General features: G+C 33.1%; 1 protein-coding gene across 1 annotated transcript in view; it reads right to left on the bottom strand.

The window, feature by feature from the left end:
* cysu (Curly Su) overlaps positions 1-8226 on the bottom strand; it is a 32942-nt gene extending 24716 nt beyond the window's left edge. The window contains exon 1 of the mRNA XM_034972596.2: positions 8147-8226. Coding sequence (XP_034828487.1) covers positions 8147-8160 — 14 coding nt within the window. The 5' untranslated portion in view covers positions 8161-8226. The remainder of the gene's footprint in view (positions 1-8146) is intronic.
* Between the last annotated feature and the right edge of the window lie 9561 nt (positions 8227-17787).

The following is a 17787-nucleotide window of genomic DNA, read 5'->3' as shown; positions in this document are numbered from 1 at the left end:
ATTCCTTTTAGCCTTGCCGTTGTCGGGTAAAGATGCGACTGACGCGGACGTCAGCTGCAGCAGAAGCGGCACGTGCGACCCTTGAGTCGTGTGAATATTGTATTATCAGCATAAAACGTGTATCGCCACCAATAAATTATAGTTCTTTATTCCAACAGAACTGGAACTTACTTCCTCACCTCACACTCTATAACGGGCTTAAAACTTGTTTCGTGCATTCGAATAAAATAGGCCTACCTTTCTGTCTCGTTAACTTTATGTGAGTCCAATATTAATTAGAATAAACTACTGTTTTATATATATGTCGAAGTTTCCGCATAGTCATCGTAAAATAATGGAGTCCTAGCTACATTGTCTGTGATTTGAGGATGGATTTTGGATACGCTTGTACACAAAAATATAGATATGCCTCACATTATTTAGTATACGCACAACCCAGTTCGATATAATATAGCCAACAGGAAATCATCGCTAAGCTCCACGACATCCATACTTTCATACAATATTATAAATGCCAAAGTGTTTCGGTCTCTCTACTAATATGAGAACCCTTTATTTGATTATTTTGTATAGTACTACATAATATCTACTCGTGTGGTTCTACTAAGTTGAAGTTTTGTAATGAGATTCAATTGGTAAGTAGGTACTTAGTATTAATATTGGATTAGTAGAGTGTCTTATTTTAAATACAGCAGTGGAAGTAGTAAAGGTAAATTATTGCCTTTTCAGTAAACAAGTATATAAACTTGCGGTGTCACTCAGTTTCCTCATAGGGTTTTTTGCTTCAAAATGTATTGCACCCACTGCACCCAGCATATACGGCAGTTTGCACCTGACCATTCCAAAACTTGTCGGCTAAATATTGCTCGTAGTTAGCAATTTAAGCACGAAACTGTTCTCTATTATTAAATACCAAGAAATAGTACTTTATTCTAGCCTATAAGTACCTCATCTAGTCTATCATCTAATAGCATGCAGCATTCGACAGCATGTAAAATATAGCATCTAATCCGTATTAAATATGAATTTTGGAAACCAACTATTTAGTCAGTTAAGAAAAAAACGAAATTATTTAAGAGAAAACCGAGAAAGAAAATGTTTTTCTGTCTACTTTAGTCACGTGTAAACGATTGTGATTGGCCGAATGGTTGGTTACGTCAACTACTTGTAAACAGTTGCGTGTCTAGAGTGTGAGTTTCGTATGGTTTCGTACATAAATACAGCCTCTCGATTGCGGTAGAATAACAGATACAATGTCACGATCGCAATCATCTCCGATTGGTTGATGCTCGCTTACTATTGGTTACAATGTATTGTTGCAACAAAAATACCATAAATTCAGCCAATCACAACGATTGGGATTGTAATAATGATTGAAGCAGTGTTCCCGCAATCGAGCAGCAGGTGACGTCACGATGACATATGAGGCGCTATATTGTCAGGAAAGCGTTCAAGCCTGTTCAACGGTTGTTTACCTCGTGTTCAACTCGTGTTCGAAAAAAATTAAAATGAAAAATCTCTTTCTCTTATTGTGATGTAAATTAGTAGGTAGATAGAATACGCAGGGGAATACTATAAGCAAGTGTTAAGTCTTGTTTTAGATTTTTTTACTAAAATAGCTAACATAAATATCTCAAACAAATTGTTATGTTGAAAATGTCTACAAAATATCCTATCGTTGGATTAACCTGTGTGCAACTAACTCTTTTTGTTTTGTTGAAGAGTTGCGGTTATTGACAGATGTGTAGGCGTCTCACGAATTCAAATGATTCCTAGATAATCAATTCAGATATACAAAAATTTAAAGCGTTATTGCTATAACTAACATATTAATTACTTATTTAAAGAGGCAGGATACATTGATTAGTTTTAATACTCTGAGTACGGTTAGCCATCGATTTCCGTTAGAATAATATAGACTCGACGACCTCGTCTTAGAATGTCATCAGTTATGTTTCAGCCTTTCACTTTTTAAAATTATTTTATTACTCAATACCGTTTATCTTAAAATTGTCGTTGAAAAGTTTGGTCCACCGCAAAAGTTCAAGGACTGAAAAGGTACTGGATTTATTTCAAGAACATCCGGATATATTGCGTTTCGTCGATATCGTCAATATTATCAATACTTCCTCGTTACAGGATCGCGATATCGCGTATCGCATGACTGTGTAATAGACCCCTTTCCGAAGTATTCAATCATGATTCGCCGCTTGTCTGTCAAAGAAAATGAAATTGGTATTGGGTATTTGACTACCTATACATATATAATGTATCTTCTACCCATCAGTACCATCGAATCATGTGAAGTACTAAAATTAACCATTGATGTTGGAAGAGCCCCGTGTGGGGCTCTTCCAACATCAATGGTTAATTATTATTCTGAGAAATTGACTGACGATGATGATAATGATTTGTGTTAATCGACAGATACAACCATTTATGAAAACACTGTTTTATAGTGACTTCTATATATCCTTCCGTTCCATTAAGTTTGTATAGAAAAATTAACACACAGTTAACCGAGGTCGAATCTTAAGTAAGTAGTATGTCTACGTTTGTGCTGTATGATATTGTACCAGTATATTTATCTGGTATTAATGAATTAAGTATTAGGTTGTGTAACATACGCTATTAGAAAATATATCTACGGTATAGACTGGTCTGCGTACTATAAGAAATCATTACACACCTGTCTGTCAAATTATCATCGCTTTTCACTGGGCGATCACCGTTTCTAATTAATTTAACCAATCGAATTTTTGACAATGTTATATATTTTGAATAAATAATTTGACTTCGACTTATGTCTTAAATTGTATAAACATTTTCCGCTGTTTTTGATGTTATAATCGATACGTCTTTCGTTCGTTTGTGCTGTTTTGAAAGCATAATGGCAACGGAGTCACATAGTACATAGATTTATTAATCATAAAATTATTAATTTAATAATAAATTACTATAACGGCCTTGCTATAACCGTCTCAGGTCTGAATGCTATCAGCTTTTTCTTGCGATTAAAAGGCATTGGGTTAAAACATAAAATAAAATTTAATACATATTTAGAGTTCAGTACCGAAATATTACAAATGGAAGGGTTCCTTTTTGCGTGGCGCGTCTGCTAATTTTATTAGCTACAGCTGGATTTTTACTTAATTTAATGATTTTAAACATATAGCAAATCGATAGTAGATTTTTATCTAGTTTATTTTTTAGTTTACCTTATTTTTAGGGTTCCGTACCTCAAAAGGAAAAACCCTTATAGGATCACTTTGTTGTCTGTCTGTCTGTCTGTCTGTCAAGAAACCTACAGGGTACTTCCCGTTGACCTAAAATCATGAAATTTGGTAGGTAGGTAGATCTTATAGCTGGCATTTGGGGCAAAATCTGAAAACCGTGAATTTAGGGTTAGATCACACAAAAAAATTTAAATTGTGGTCATGAACTAATAATTAGTATTTTCAACTTTCGAAGTGAGTGACTATATCAAGTGGGGTATCATATGAAAGGTCTTCACTTGTACATTCTAAAACAGATTTTTATATATTTTTATGCATCATAGTTTTTGAATTATCGTGCAAAATGTCGAAAAAATACGACTGTAGTACGGAACCGTCATTGCGCGAGGCTGACTCGCACTTGGCCGGTTTTTGACTTATGATGGAAAATGACAAAAAAATACTGTTCCCGGTTCCCGCCTTATTTATTTTTGTGTATAATAGTTTTTGATTTATCGTGCAAAATGTCGCAAAAAATTCCCGAGTACGGAAACCTCGGTGCGCGAGTCTGACTCGCACTTGGCCGGTTTTTTAAAGTTATAAGTGCTTATTTCATTATAATTTATTTCGAGTCTGTGTCGAGTAATAACATTACCCAACTGGATGTATTGGTAAACCATAATTTTATGGAGTGCTTATTATTTTGAAAATCATGCATATTTTACGACATTAGTCATGTGAAAATTGGGGAAAAATTGCATCAAATGTCGGAAATATGTCTACTTACGTCTATAGGACTTAATAATATATATTTTTGGGCTATTGACTCATATCTTGTTTTTGTATTTCTGTCCATATTTTCTTATATATGGTTGAGAAAAATGTGATTTTAACAAAAATAGTTCGTGGTTGAATTTAAAGTAGTCTGACTATCAATCTAGTTTTAATTTAGGTTCTACTAGTTTCTGTAACATATTCCTGCATCGTGATCTATACTCGTTGGTTAGTATTATAAATTACTATTAAGTATTGGTTGTGGGTACAGCTAGCGTTGCAATGTTATTAAACTGCTGTGATTTATGTGTTACATTGGAATGTTTATTAACCGCTGCAGTATTACGTCATTATATAATTTGTGTAGCCTATTTTAATAGTATATTTTGAAGTAATAGGATTTAAAATTTAAACGTACTTTAGCTATATGATCTAGGTTTCAGAGGTCACAACTGAAATAATCCATACAGAATTCTACATACCGCTTGTAAAAGAATCTTAAACATGTTATAAGACGGATTAAGGTATGATGCCGAACCACGCTGCACGCAGCAGCGTTGCCGCAACAGTGCTGTCACCAGCTGTCACATTCCGAGCTAGGCAGCAATGTTCCCCTACATTGCTGCCGCGACATTGCTGCCTAGCTCAGAATGTAATGTCATATAAGGACTTTATACAAGGACTTGTTACTTATGAATCCATACCGTCTGCACTATTTTTAGTTAGTGGTATATTCAACAAATTCCTGAAAGTTCGGCTTTGGCTGTTTCTCTGATGCTGCAAAATATGTTCTTGGATGGCGGTAATCACTTAACATCAAGTGACCCGCCTGCTCGTTTGCTCACTAACTACTTGTATTTAAAAGAATATAATCGTAAATTAACGCTTTTTGTAATAATACAACAAATCTATTACATTTCCTAATTCCAATTTGTCGCGGAGTCATAATTTTCCGTTTTTCAACCGTGATTTACATTTGAAATAAAACATTTATTGGTGTGGAATATTTTAGGGTCTATTAACCTAGTGATCGTTGACTCCGAATGCTTCTAATTCGAAGTATTTTGTTCTTTACTATCTTAATGATACACACAAATCACGTTTATAACATGCGATAACATGGCGATAACTTTACAGTCTACATATTTTAGTGATGAAATATCTATTCAAAAAAGGTTTTGTAAACTAAAATAACCTATTGTCATTATCACTGAAAATAAATGATAAAATCAAAATATTGAGCCCTGCGCCACTTTTGACTAGAGCTTTTGTTATACAGCCATAAGGAAATGACTAAGTAGTGCTTAAATAAATTGAGAGTGCTAACTTTCTAACATTTACGTAATAGCACATCGGATAAGAGCTTTAAGCATTTCACATTCGTCTTATCACTTAATGATTATTATGTAAAATTATTAAAACTTGTTTATTATATTTTATTAGTAAATAGGATAACTATTATTAGAAAAATCGTAAAAAAAAGTTTCTGTTTATGCATGGACTGACCATAGACTGCTTTCGCTCAGTTGGAAATTCTGAAAATCCTTCGTTAGTGGGAGGATTATTTATTATTAGTTGATGCCCACGAATTGATCCGCGTGGATTTAGGTTTTTACAAATCCTGTGGGAAGTCTTTGATTTTCCGGGATAAAAAGTAGCTTATGTCCTTTCCCGGGATTCGGGAAAGGACATGAGGTAATTTTAGTTTACAATGCAAGCTATCTCTGGACAAATCTCTGGGTCAAATTTCGTCAAAATTTATTGAACGGATGGGCCGTGAAAAGCTAGCAGACATACAGACAGACACACTTTCGCATTTATAATATTAGTATGGACGGATAAGATTATACCCGCGACTTCGTTCAGGTGGTACATCCACCTGATTGATTGATTTTAAAAATCCCGTGCAAACCATTTGATTTTCCGAAATAAAAAGAATTCTATGTATCAGGATGCATGCTACTCGTATATCGTTGTAATCGTCAAAATCATGGACCCTGAAAGGTAACAGTCAGACTCATTTATAATATGAGTATGAATGAATTTAAGTTTTATAATATTAGTGCCATTGTAATTGAACACTGCAGAACTGCACTTTAATTAGATCAGGACAAAAAGCTCTCCTGCTTATATTATGAATGCTACACGATGACTCTTCAATCGATAATGCTTGCATCGTGAAAAATAACTGCACATTAAGTAGCAACACATTGTAATTTTTTGTGGATTTAATTCCAAAAGTTTACCTCCTATTTATAATTTAACCCACTTAGGGTTGGAATCTTTAAAAATTCTCGAATTTTAAAAACATGTTCCTAAAATTTTAACCGAAAGCCCAAATACCAATTTTTATGTATTATAATTATAACTTGAAAACGATTGACTTTTGTCCCTTATCTAACCCCCCTTATTAAACATATTTTCTTAGTTTCAATCTCATTTCTCATTTACGTAATATAATGAGGTTTTGTTAGTAATACAAACGTTTTTACCACTACAAATCATTTTACTGATTCATATCTCGAAAGAAGCGTAAAGCTGAATCGCGATAACATTCAAATTGGTCTGTCGTGCATTTTTATGACTATTAAATTGCTTCAGAGTCACAACAATAACATAAACATAACTGGTTATGTCATCTAAAGTTGGCTTCTATAGTGAATCTTAATTTTATTATATAAAGTCTAATTTCCCTTGCAGCGTTATAATTGCTTACCTTTGACCTGAGACATGTTAGCATGTACTCCACTTTCACTGTCTATTAAAAGCGATATGTAATTATAAACTTATATAGTTTCTAGTTTTAACAGGTTGAGAGGGTGGAGGAATTACCTGTTATTGAAAATAAAGGTACAGACAAACTTCAACTTGTACGAAATAACTAATATTTTTTTTAAATAAGTTGGACAGCAAGCTTTAATTTCAACGACGTTAACTTTTGTATAGGTAACCCCAAATCACCAAGTTAGGTACAGAGATGAGAACGTTTATTATCTTTGAAACTAGGTAAATCTTCGAAAGCTCAATCACACCTTGAGAATTTTGTAATTTCAATTTTTTAACTTTGGGTCATTAAACGACATTGGATGAGCCCTTTCATCAATTTTTTTTGAAAAAGGTCCGTAATAGGATAAGAAGGGATAAACTTAAACATAAATTTAATCAAGGTCTATCATTTTTCGACCTTTGCTTGCATTAAAAAAAACTAAACATAAAAGGAAAAGGTGACTGAATGATTGCCTGACTAACTAATTGACTGGCTAACTGATCTATCAACACGCAGTTCAAACTACTGGACGCATCGGTCTAAAATTTGGGAGGCACACTATTATTATGACATCCACTAATAAAATAATAATTTAAAAAAAACCACCAATCAAATGATGTTGTAATCAAGTAATAGGTGGTTGAAATTTGTTTAGTCCACGCGGATGAAGGTGAGAGCATAAAGCTAATCCATGCTTCCATACTTAATATTATAAATGCGAAAGTGTGTCTGTCTGTCTGCTAGTTTTTCACGGCCCAACGGTTTAACCGATTTTGATGAAATTTAGTACAGAGGTAGTTTGGTACAGAGTAGTCATCCCGGGGAAGGACATAGGCTACTTTTTATCCCGGAAAATTCCCGGAGTTCCCACGGGATTTTTAAAAGACCCAAATTCACGCGGACGAAGTCGCGGGCATCATCTAGTAGGTCTATAATTCTGAGGATGCGCTTTAGTTCAAGGGAGGAAATGAGGGGGTGAACTTAGCTATATTAAAATTAATTATAATTAGTTCAAAGTATCAAAATGTTAAGTGCTACGTTTGTAGACGCGTAGCCGCTACGGAGATCTTCATACTCGTACAAAAGAGTTCAACGAGCTTCTGAGTAGTGTTTAATAATACTTATTTTAATTACCCTTGTTTTTGAATTTATACTTACTAAGATTTGCTATAATTATTAAATATTTCTTTATGTCATATAAGGTGCAATTAATTATTTTAACGTTTATTACTCGAGTAGATAGTGTAACATATTTTATTACCTTAATAACATTAATAAGCTTAATATAATTCAAATTATTCACTTATTTACATTATATGATTTGGTTTAAAATAAATGTGTTAATTGAAAAAACAATAATTATGTAAGAAAAAAGTATAAAAACGTTTACCTTGAAAACATCATGAACTCGATGAACAAAACACAAATAGTTTACAACACTATCACTGTAACACGTCAGTTTACAACACCACCATCATCGGAACCAGAAGGACGTGCTGTCGCTGCAGCTTCGGCGATAACACTGCGGCAGATACGACGAGCGCTCATGAAGACAACAAGAAAGCAGCACGTGACGAGCCCGGCGTGGCTGCTGGCCGCTTGTAAATCATACACCGAATTGCCAAGAATCTTTCATACAACTGTTGTAAAAAAATCAAATACAAGACAAACTTTATACAACTATTGTGAAAAAATCAAACACGAGAGAAACTTTATATAAGGTGTTCTTATAGTAAAGTTGTCAATAAGTGATTATTTAGTTAATCCGTGTGCAACATTATTCTTAAAAAGTTCCAGAGTATTTAGAGCCTGTGAATTATACTTACTTTTTAGTCTGGCAATGGATCACGTGATTTCTACTAGTATTCCATAGGACATGTAAAGAAAGTCGGTCAGGTGCAAGTCATACTCGCACACGAAGGGTTCCGTACTATTTTACAAGATTGTGTTTTATTTTGTTTTAATTTAATGGCGGTCATTTTGAATGTCCATTATTTTTATTATAGCGTCAATAGAAATACATATTTAGAGTGAGAATTTCAACTCTCTACCTATTTCGATTCATAAGACGCAGTCCACTGAAAGACAGACAGACAGACGGACGGACAGCGCAGGCTTAGTAATATGGTCCCGTTGGCAGCATTTGGGTACGGACTCTTAAAAACGGATAAGTGCGAGTTGAACTCGCGTGGAGAGGATACTGTATGATGAATATGTAAGTTTTTACATGCAATATTGAGAAATTCACAATGTCGTTTTACAACCTATAAGTTTTCCTATAATAAAAAAAAACTATTATCTATTTACACATCCGTTTTTGGGTTACAGGAATTCTTGTGCGTACCTACCACATTTCAACTTAACCGGTCCAATAGATTCAGAGCAAATTAGATGTGACAGACGGAGAGACTGATCCTATAAGTGCCCGATTTATAGATATAATAATAATTACAATGAACATCACTCACAATAATTTAAACGTTATTAAGCATACAAACAAGTAAGTAAACCAGCTACTTTTGTGCTAAACAGACTTTCTAATCAGAAACATAATACTATTATTGATTTAAAATTCAAATTTTTGTAACAGAACAAATAAAAATTAATTCGGATTTACGAATTTAGAAAACAAGTTTTAGTGTAAAAGTGAATGTAAGACATAAATATTGTAGTTTTTTTGTTCATTTAAATTCAAAACACCCGCAACTTGAAGATAAATGAACAAATTCAACGTCTTAACGTAGTTTGCGAAAACCACCTACCTACTTAAAATGTAAGAGATAATGTTAGTTGGTCAAGGTTACATTTCTTTTACATCGTACAATAATATTATTACCATATTTTTCAGACCATGATAATTATATTATTATGCTAAGAATTTAATACCTATTTTCATGAGTCAGCACTCAGCATTAAGCAACACTTTGGTTTTGAAGAGCTTGTGTGTGACATTTTATCGTTTATCAAAGTTATACTCCTGAGCAAAGGCCTTCCTTTCTTTTTGTGTGTTGTCATGGTCTGTCAATCGTTAAGTTGCTCATAGTCATAAGGGTTTCGTATCACTGAACTTCATTAATACAAGTACGCTGGACTTGCTATTGCCAACCCGTTTTTGAAGCAACTTTAGTATTAGCATTTCGGCGCTGGCAGCAGCGTGCACGTCATGTGAGCGTACTCAAAACAAACTAAACGTTAGTGATGAGACATTTGTCAACAAAGTATCACTATGAAGACAATTTGACACAAATAAAATCAATTTCAATTTCCCGGTACTCTCGGTGGAGCGCTTCGAGTTGGCACAAAAAATAACTGTCATGTTGTATGGCACACCTCTTCCAGTGTACTTGTCATATTATGGTCACTTCAGTAGTTTCGTATTCTTCACGTCAACAGCACCTAGGTCCATTATAATGTAATTTACTTACCGGTTTTCGTTCTACGATTCATACATTATTTTCTATTGTATACAAGATGTTAAACAAACGAACCCGCAATTTGTAAATGTAATCGTTGCATTTACCTCCTTTCTAGCATAGCTCTTAACCTAAAAACTTAATGTTTGTAAATATAACAGTTTGCTTTGCCTACAAATGGAACACAGTATAATATAGGTATGTTACACAGCACAGCACTATAATAAAAGGTTTACACATACCTAATACGTAAATCATTGCACTAGATTGCACGTATTAGATACTAGATGATGCCCGCGATTACGTCCGCGTGGATTCAGGTTTTTAAAAATCCCTCGGGAACTTTTTGATTTCATGGGACTAAATTTCGTCAAAATTGGTGAACGGGTGGACCGTGAAAAGCTAGCAGACAGACAGACACACTTTCGCATTCATATTATTAGTATGGAAGTATGGATGTTGGTACTTGCTAAATGAGAGGTTGGTACTCGATAAATAATTATTGGTTCTCATATTTTCTTAGTTTAGTCATTTTAGAGATTGATTTGATATTATGTAATTAGTAGAATATTAAGCCATTTATTTCAAACCGCTTTTCTATAAATAAAGTGTAGCAATAATAATTAAGAGAGATTTATGTAGTTATTAATTTTTTTATCTGTAAAAAGAAAAATATATTTCCTAGGCCATAACGAGTTCGCCTTGTCACATCGTCGAGTCACATGACTATATAGATTACTATGTATTTTGAACGTGTTAAAGTTCTTAATTAATACAATTATGTACATTTACGAAATAAAAGTTTATTTAAATGCCAACTACTACCTACAATGAAAGCTCAAGCACCTCAGTGTAAGCTGGAACCATTGAAACAATAAACGGTAGTCATGACATAAATGCAGTATACCTACTCGTTTTGAGAAAAGTTGCACTAACTTGTTAATTAACTGTACAAATAAACGCGTGGTCAAGCAATTTGAATCGTTTATTTATTTATAACAGGACTTAGATAGCCAGAGAATTAATGTTGTAATATCAATATTGTAAAATATAAACATTTTTAAAGCACTGCGTGACCTAAACCCAAACTCAATCAACGCTTAACCGGGATTTAAGCAGTTAGTCTCATTGTACAAACTTACTATTAAAAAATTGACTATTTAAAAAACTTACCTATTACATAGTTATTATAAGTTGTGTTTTGATCACACAAGCTATAAAACAGTATGCGATACTCGTGACTTAAGCAAGTCTAAGTCACACCGTGCAATAATAGCTTACTTTAATATCACATATTTTAATATATTATCATAATAAGATACTTTTTTTCGTTGCCACTGTATGTAAACTATGGATAGGTACCTATATAATATATGGGGATAAATAGGTATTTTAAACTTTATGTTTTGAAACATGACTGATATTATTACATAAAAGCGGGAAAAATGAGAAAAAAACTATTGAATAAGTCATAATAGTCAAGTAACTATTTTACATTGTTTTGTTTCTTTTAGTACCTATCTTGTTCCTATACAATGGTGTGCAATATTCCGAAAGTCGATAGATGAAATATACCTATTTTGTGATAGTATAGTTATTCAATTATGTAAAGTGTAGCAATTTTTTCAGAAAAAACCGACAAATTACATTAAATTAAGAATAGAAATGAAACATTTTCATTTCTTTATACATAACCAGCCAAGTGTAAAGCTTGTACAGAGTGGAACTACTTACATCTATTTAATGAGAAATGTCATCATTCTTTTCAACACACCTATCGGTTCATCGGCGACTGATCGAAATCTAGTGAATCGAAACCCATGACGTCGACATCACAGCCGATTATGTGAGCGAGTCGAATAATTTCTTGTTCATTTACAAATAAGGTTGTGCAAGTAAAGCGCCAATTTTATTCAACGAGAATTGAAAATGCAACACTCGTATTTTTCGCAACAAGTGCAACTGTATTCACACTTTTTATGCGCGTTACATCCTAAAAGACCGCCAAAGCTGTCCTAAATATTTCAGTCTCTTTGGTATTGCGGAGTGATAGACGGGTTCCGTTTCAGAATTAATTTAAACTGACATATCGTATATAAATATCCTTGGTGCGTAATTTACGCGTATCTAGCTTGATTATTGCCGATGGGCTTTCACGTTATGTCATTAGAGAATGCAATTAAATATTTAAATTCTATTTATTATGTTTAATTATTGTATATGATAAATATTTTTCTCGGTCCAATGTTTGATTTATGGCTTGGTACGAGGCCACTAGAAATCGGTCTACTAAATTCGGTAGGTGTGGCACTATTTGGGCTCATACCATACGTTAAACGTCCATATCATACGTTAAAGTTATGTTTTTATTTCAATCATAATAATTTAAATAGACTAGGTAGGGTACCTACATCAATAATATGTGAATTATTCATTCACTCTATTTCATATGCTTATCCTTAAGTGAACTTATTATACTTATTTACTAAATACAATATTAACCGAATCTTATTATACCTACTACTTCGTGTGATTGTTATCAAATCCACTGCCAGCCAATGTGTTGTAATAAATCCATCAAAATACATAGGTACGCGCTTAATTAATATGCAAAGCAAAGATTTAATCCGTTAAACCAAATAACAATGTGGCAAGCACTTAGGTATAGACAATCAGATCAATTAGTTATCATTGAATTAAAGTACATATTTTATGTAAATTATATTTTTTTGAAATGTAGAGCAATATACTTATATACTTATGTTTAGGTATTTCAGATGCTGTAAAACTTTTGAAAATATCTAATGAATCATAAACAAATTATTTTCTAAATTTTTAAAAATGCCAAAGCAAAGGAAAGTAAAGTTATATTTAGTAATACTTTAATATTACTTTACTTTGAAAATTCAGTGGTTAAAACTAATATCACGCTTCAATAAATGATACAGAAACGACGGAACATTGTGCAATAAGTAGGTACTAGGTGTTAGGTGTTTATTTTATTGTACCTATTAGAAAAATTAAGCGATTTATGCTTACGTGTACAAGTTCTGTTTCATAAATAAAATAATTCTAAATAAATAGGTACATTTTATCATTATAATAGTCAATAATCTGCTTATACTCTTGATGTGTAATACTACTTAACCACGGCACCTACTTCCTTGTTAAAGACATTTTTTTGCAAAGCTCAATCACTACCCATATTATAAAAATGCGAAAGTGTGTTTGTTTGTTTGTTTATTTATCGGTTTGTCGTTAAGTCACGTCGTAATGGAGCAACGGATCGACGTGATTTTTGCATGGGTATAGTTTCAGACCTAGAGAGTGACGTGGGATACAATAGTTTATCCCGCAAAATTAAAGAGTTCCTAGGGGATTTTTCAAAACCTAAATCCTCGCAGACGATATTTTTTCAATAGGTAGTTGTAAATAAAAAAGACATTAAAAAGCATATTTAAAAAACCAAATTAAACCATTATTAGGTACTTCATAAACGATTGAACCGAAATAAATTTTGTTTCGTGTACTTAGTTTTTCATCAATTTTTTACAAATTCATAAAGCGAGTTGCAGTACACTGAAATTTATTTTTTGGTAACAGGTTTTTGTGAATTTCAATAATTAATTTTCTCCTGCAGTTTCAGCATCATCACAAAAACAGTACCTACTTTGTCTATCTTTTTTCAATAAATTTTTATTTGGATTACGTGCTGCATTTACCAGCATCTGGCAACATTTATTTAAACACCAGCGACCAGCCCCGGCTTCGCACGGGTAGCTTATTACAGTTTTTGTGGGGAACTATGATTTTTTGAAAATAAAATATAACCTTTGCCACTGAGGAATAATGCAGCTTTCTATTGGTGTAAGTAACAGTAGTAAACAGTAGTTCCCAAGATTACCCCCTACAAACAAACTTACAAACTGTATGTCTTTAAAAATATTAGTATAGATTAAAGATTTTACAGGCAGTACCTAAGTCGTATAAAGCGCATATTATCCAACTGCTCACATGTTTGATGTACACGATATATAATGCTGTCGCTCGTAAAAAAAGTGCTATTTGTTGCACCTAAGTATTTGTTGCATGTTTAAATCGCTAATTGCTCTCATATCGAGTTGATTATCGCATCAGATAACTACAGATTCTGCTCACGCATAATTAAGTTTAAAATTTCTCAATAATATAGATAAGCTAAGTAGGTGACCTACTTAGCTTGTAAGTATTATAAGTATTTGCTCTATAGAACATATTTTATTTGTGTAGGTAACTTTCTACGTTTGCATACTGATTTGTACAATATAGAATGATCTAATTGGAAAAGTTAAAAAAGATGAAATTATAATCTAAATCTAGTTATTATGTACTTAGTATGTGTAATCTATTTCATTTGTAAATTAATATATCTATAAATAATAAATATATATTATAGGCACTTACGTTACATTTGGATTCATATAGATGCTTCAGATGACAAAGCAAGTCAGCTAGTGATAAATGATCGAAAGGATTTACTGAAATTATTCAAGGCATTTCTATTTTTCAAGTATTTTAAAGTGCATGTCGCAAGTAAGAACGATATTTAATAAAGCTACTTAATTACTACCTAACAATTATCGCGCATAGCACTGGCATTCGTACAGGTGTGTAGTCGATCGTTAAGACATTCTATAACCATAAAACAGTATGATTATACTGAAGGCTTTGAAAGATTGCTATAATTTATTAAAATATATCTTAGTATATTTAATTAAAGTATACAGGATTTTTTAAAATATTTGAAATGACACTAATATCTTAAAATTATATCGTTCAATTCGGTATTTTGAAATTTAAAAATATGTCCAACGAATTAAATCAACTAGTTGTGACACTGTTTGGCCCGTTTGGCCTGTATATTATATTTAAAAATATAGTCTAATATCTATGCTGATTAAATAAAACTGCTTTCAACAAAATGTTTGTTTATATTTAAGCAAGTAACACATTTATAAAATTGAATTGAAGTGAATTCTGTGAAAACTCCTACTTTGTGGAAGTCATAAGTGGAAATTCTACGGACACGTACATGAAGTGATTTGTTACCTCGTTTCTGATTCGAACCTCTTGAACATAGAACACCCTTCCGGTAACAGTTTCCTCCTATTAACCTTCAAATCAAGAGTAAACAGGCATCTTCTAGGCAAGAGCAACCTAAGGTGGATACCTTAGGTTGCGTCATCGCGTACCTACCAGCAGATCTGTTGCAGCCAAGCTCTAGTCTATCTATATCAAAACTAGCTTCTGCTCGCGGCTTCGCCTGCGTGGCCTACAGGAAACAAATGGCATTTTTTTTGACAAAAACATAGGACTTTATTTTAACCTTTAACCCTCATTTTACTCCTTTAGACCCGTAAGATTTTCGTAAAATCTTAGCTTTCACCTACCTCTAGAACCTACCTTCCAAATTTCAAGTTAATAATACCAATAATTAAAACTTTTCCATACAAACTTTCATAACCTATTTTACCACCCTTATGGGCCGATTTTCCAAAAATCCTGAAACACATATTTTTTCATTTGTGACCGAAAACCCAAATACCAATTTTCATGCAAATAACTTGAAAAATGACGGACTTTCATACAAACTTCCATCCCCCATTTAACCCACTTAGGGGTGGAATTTCGAAAAATCCTTTCTTAGTGGATACCTACTCTTTACAAAGAATAGACCCTCCAAATTTCATGCCTCTAGGACCAGCGGTTTAGGCTGTGCGTTGATATATATGTCAGTCAGTTAGTCAGGACTTTGAATTTTATATATATAGATATATTTAGTGTATAAATAAAAATAAAAAAAAAGTTGACTTAAAAGAGGTTAAAGAAAATTCTTTGATAACTAAACAGCGCCGTGTCTCACGGAAACTCCCAAATTTGGCGCCTCCACAGTCCACTGTCTTTAAAGCATGTCTGCTTGCTTGCATTAAATGAACTACCCATAATATGAGCCTTGAATGTCCTAACACGTGTTTATTGTTTAACAAGTCGTCTGAGCTTAATTACTTCATGAAACTAGGTCAGTTTTGTAACAGACGATGTGTTATTGGATTTTTTGTATACATTCTTATTTATTTGGCAGTGAGGCCATACGCACCTTCTTTCGCCAATTCAAACTACAAGTATACAAAAATAATGTTTTATAAAGTCATTCTATTTTTTTTCAAAATGGAAAGGGAAACATTCTGAAAACATTTATTATTTTTTAGGGTTCCTTACCTTCAAAGGAAAAAAGGAACCCTTAGATCACTTTGTTGTCTGTCTGTCAAGATACGTACGGTAGGTATTTCCCGTTAACCTAGCAAAAATCATCCTTTCTTAGCGGACGCCTACGTCATAATAGCTATCTGCATTTAAATTTCAGCCAGATCCGTCCAGTAGTTTGAGCTGTACGTAGATAGATCAGTCAGTAAGTCAGTCACCTTTTCCTTTTGTATATTTAGATAACTCGGGTAACGATATTTCAATCCTACAAGCTGACATAGTAACAATAGTCAAAATTCGGTAAGTGGGGATAGGTAGGTACGATTTGACTATATAGATAAACATTTATTTTAATGTTTTCACAACCGACTTAATTTCTTTAGTGAGCAATTTCTAGTTTTTAATAAGTCTACATATAAGCACAAAGCTACTTACCATTTAAATCTAAATGCACGCAAAGACTGCGTTTAATTTGTAACTAATGCTATAGTTATGCTTATAAGAATCCGATGCGAATTGATTTGTTGATGATTTAATTATTAAATACCTCCTTAAAAAAAATCTAATTGAGCAAATAGTTGAATAACGTTTAGGGCGTGGAATGTTCGTTAGCTTATTGATTTCATAATTAATGATAGCCAGGAGCTACAAAGATTGCGACAGGCTTGATAAGACAAATCGACGCTTAAGAGCCTAATATACGAGTATATCGACCTCGGTCTACTTGCGCCCTGTTTGTGTAAGAGTCATTTGAATTAACCCGCCTCAGAATGCAGTTTTTTAACGAACGTGGCCGTTCACTTAGGTACATTGAAAGCCCAAAGGTATTTAGGTCTTTTTTCTTTAATAATACAAAATAACAAAAAAATACCTATAAAAAGTAAAAGTAAATATAGTAGGTACGCTACAGGTCGAAATGGCAATCGAGTTATTTATGTATCTGGAAAGTAAACTTAAGTGTAAGAAGATTTTCTAGAAAGAAAACCGACGTATACCTACAAGATGTCTTAAAAATTTCAAATGTCCGGTGGTGTCCCACGTGTTCGACGTTATCAAAATATATAAGAGGAAAAGGTGACTGACTGATATATCAAAGCACAGCTCAAACTACTGGACGGATCGGGCTGCAGATAGCTGTTATGACGTACACGTCCGTTAAGAAAAGGTTTTTGAAAATTCAACCTCTAAGGGGGTGAAATAGGGGTTTGAAATTTGTGTAGTCCACGCGGACGATGTCGCGGGGATAAGCTAGTTGATGTCATAATATTAATTTTAATACTAAAAATTATAGAAAACAAAGTCAGTTCAATATAAAATGCTTTATATTTTTATAAGATTAAAAGGTCCATAGTTTGAAAACGCTAAAATCTGAATC

This window comes from Maniola hyperantus, chromosome 10 (genome assembly GCF_902806685.2).
Source record: "Maniola hyperantus chromosome 10, iAphHyp1.2, whole genome shotgun sequence".
Classification (NCBI taxonomy): Eukaryota; Metazoa; Arthropoda; class Insecta; order Lepidoptera; family Nymphalidae; genus Maniola; species Maniola hyperantus.
This window is presented reverse-complemented; position numbering and strand designations above follow the sequence as displayed.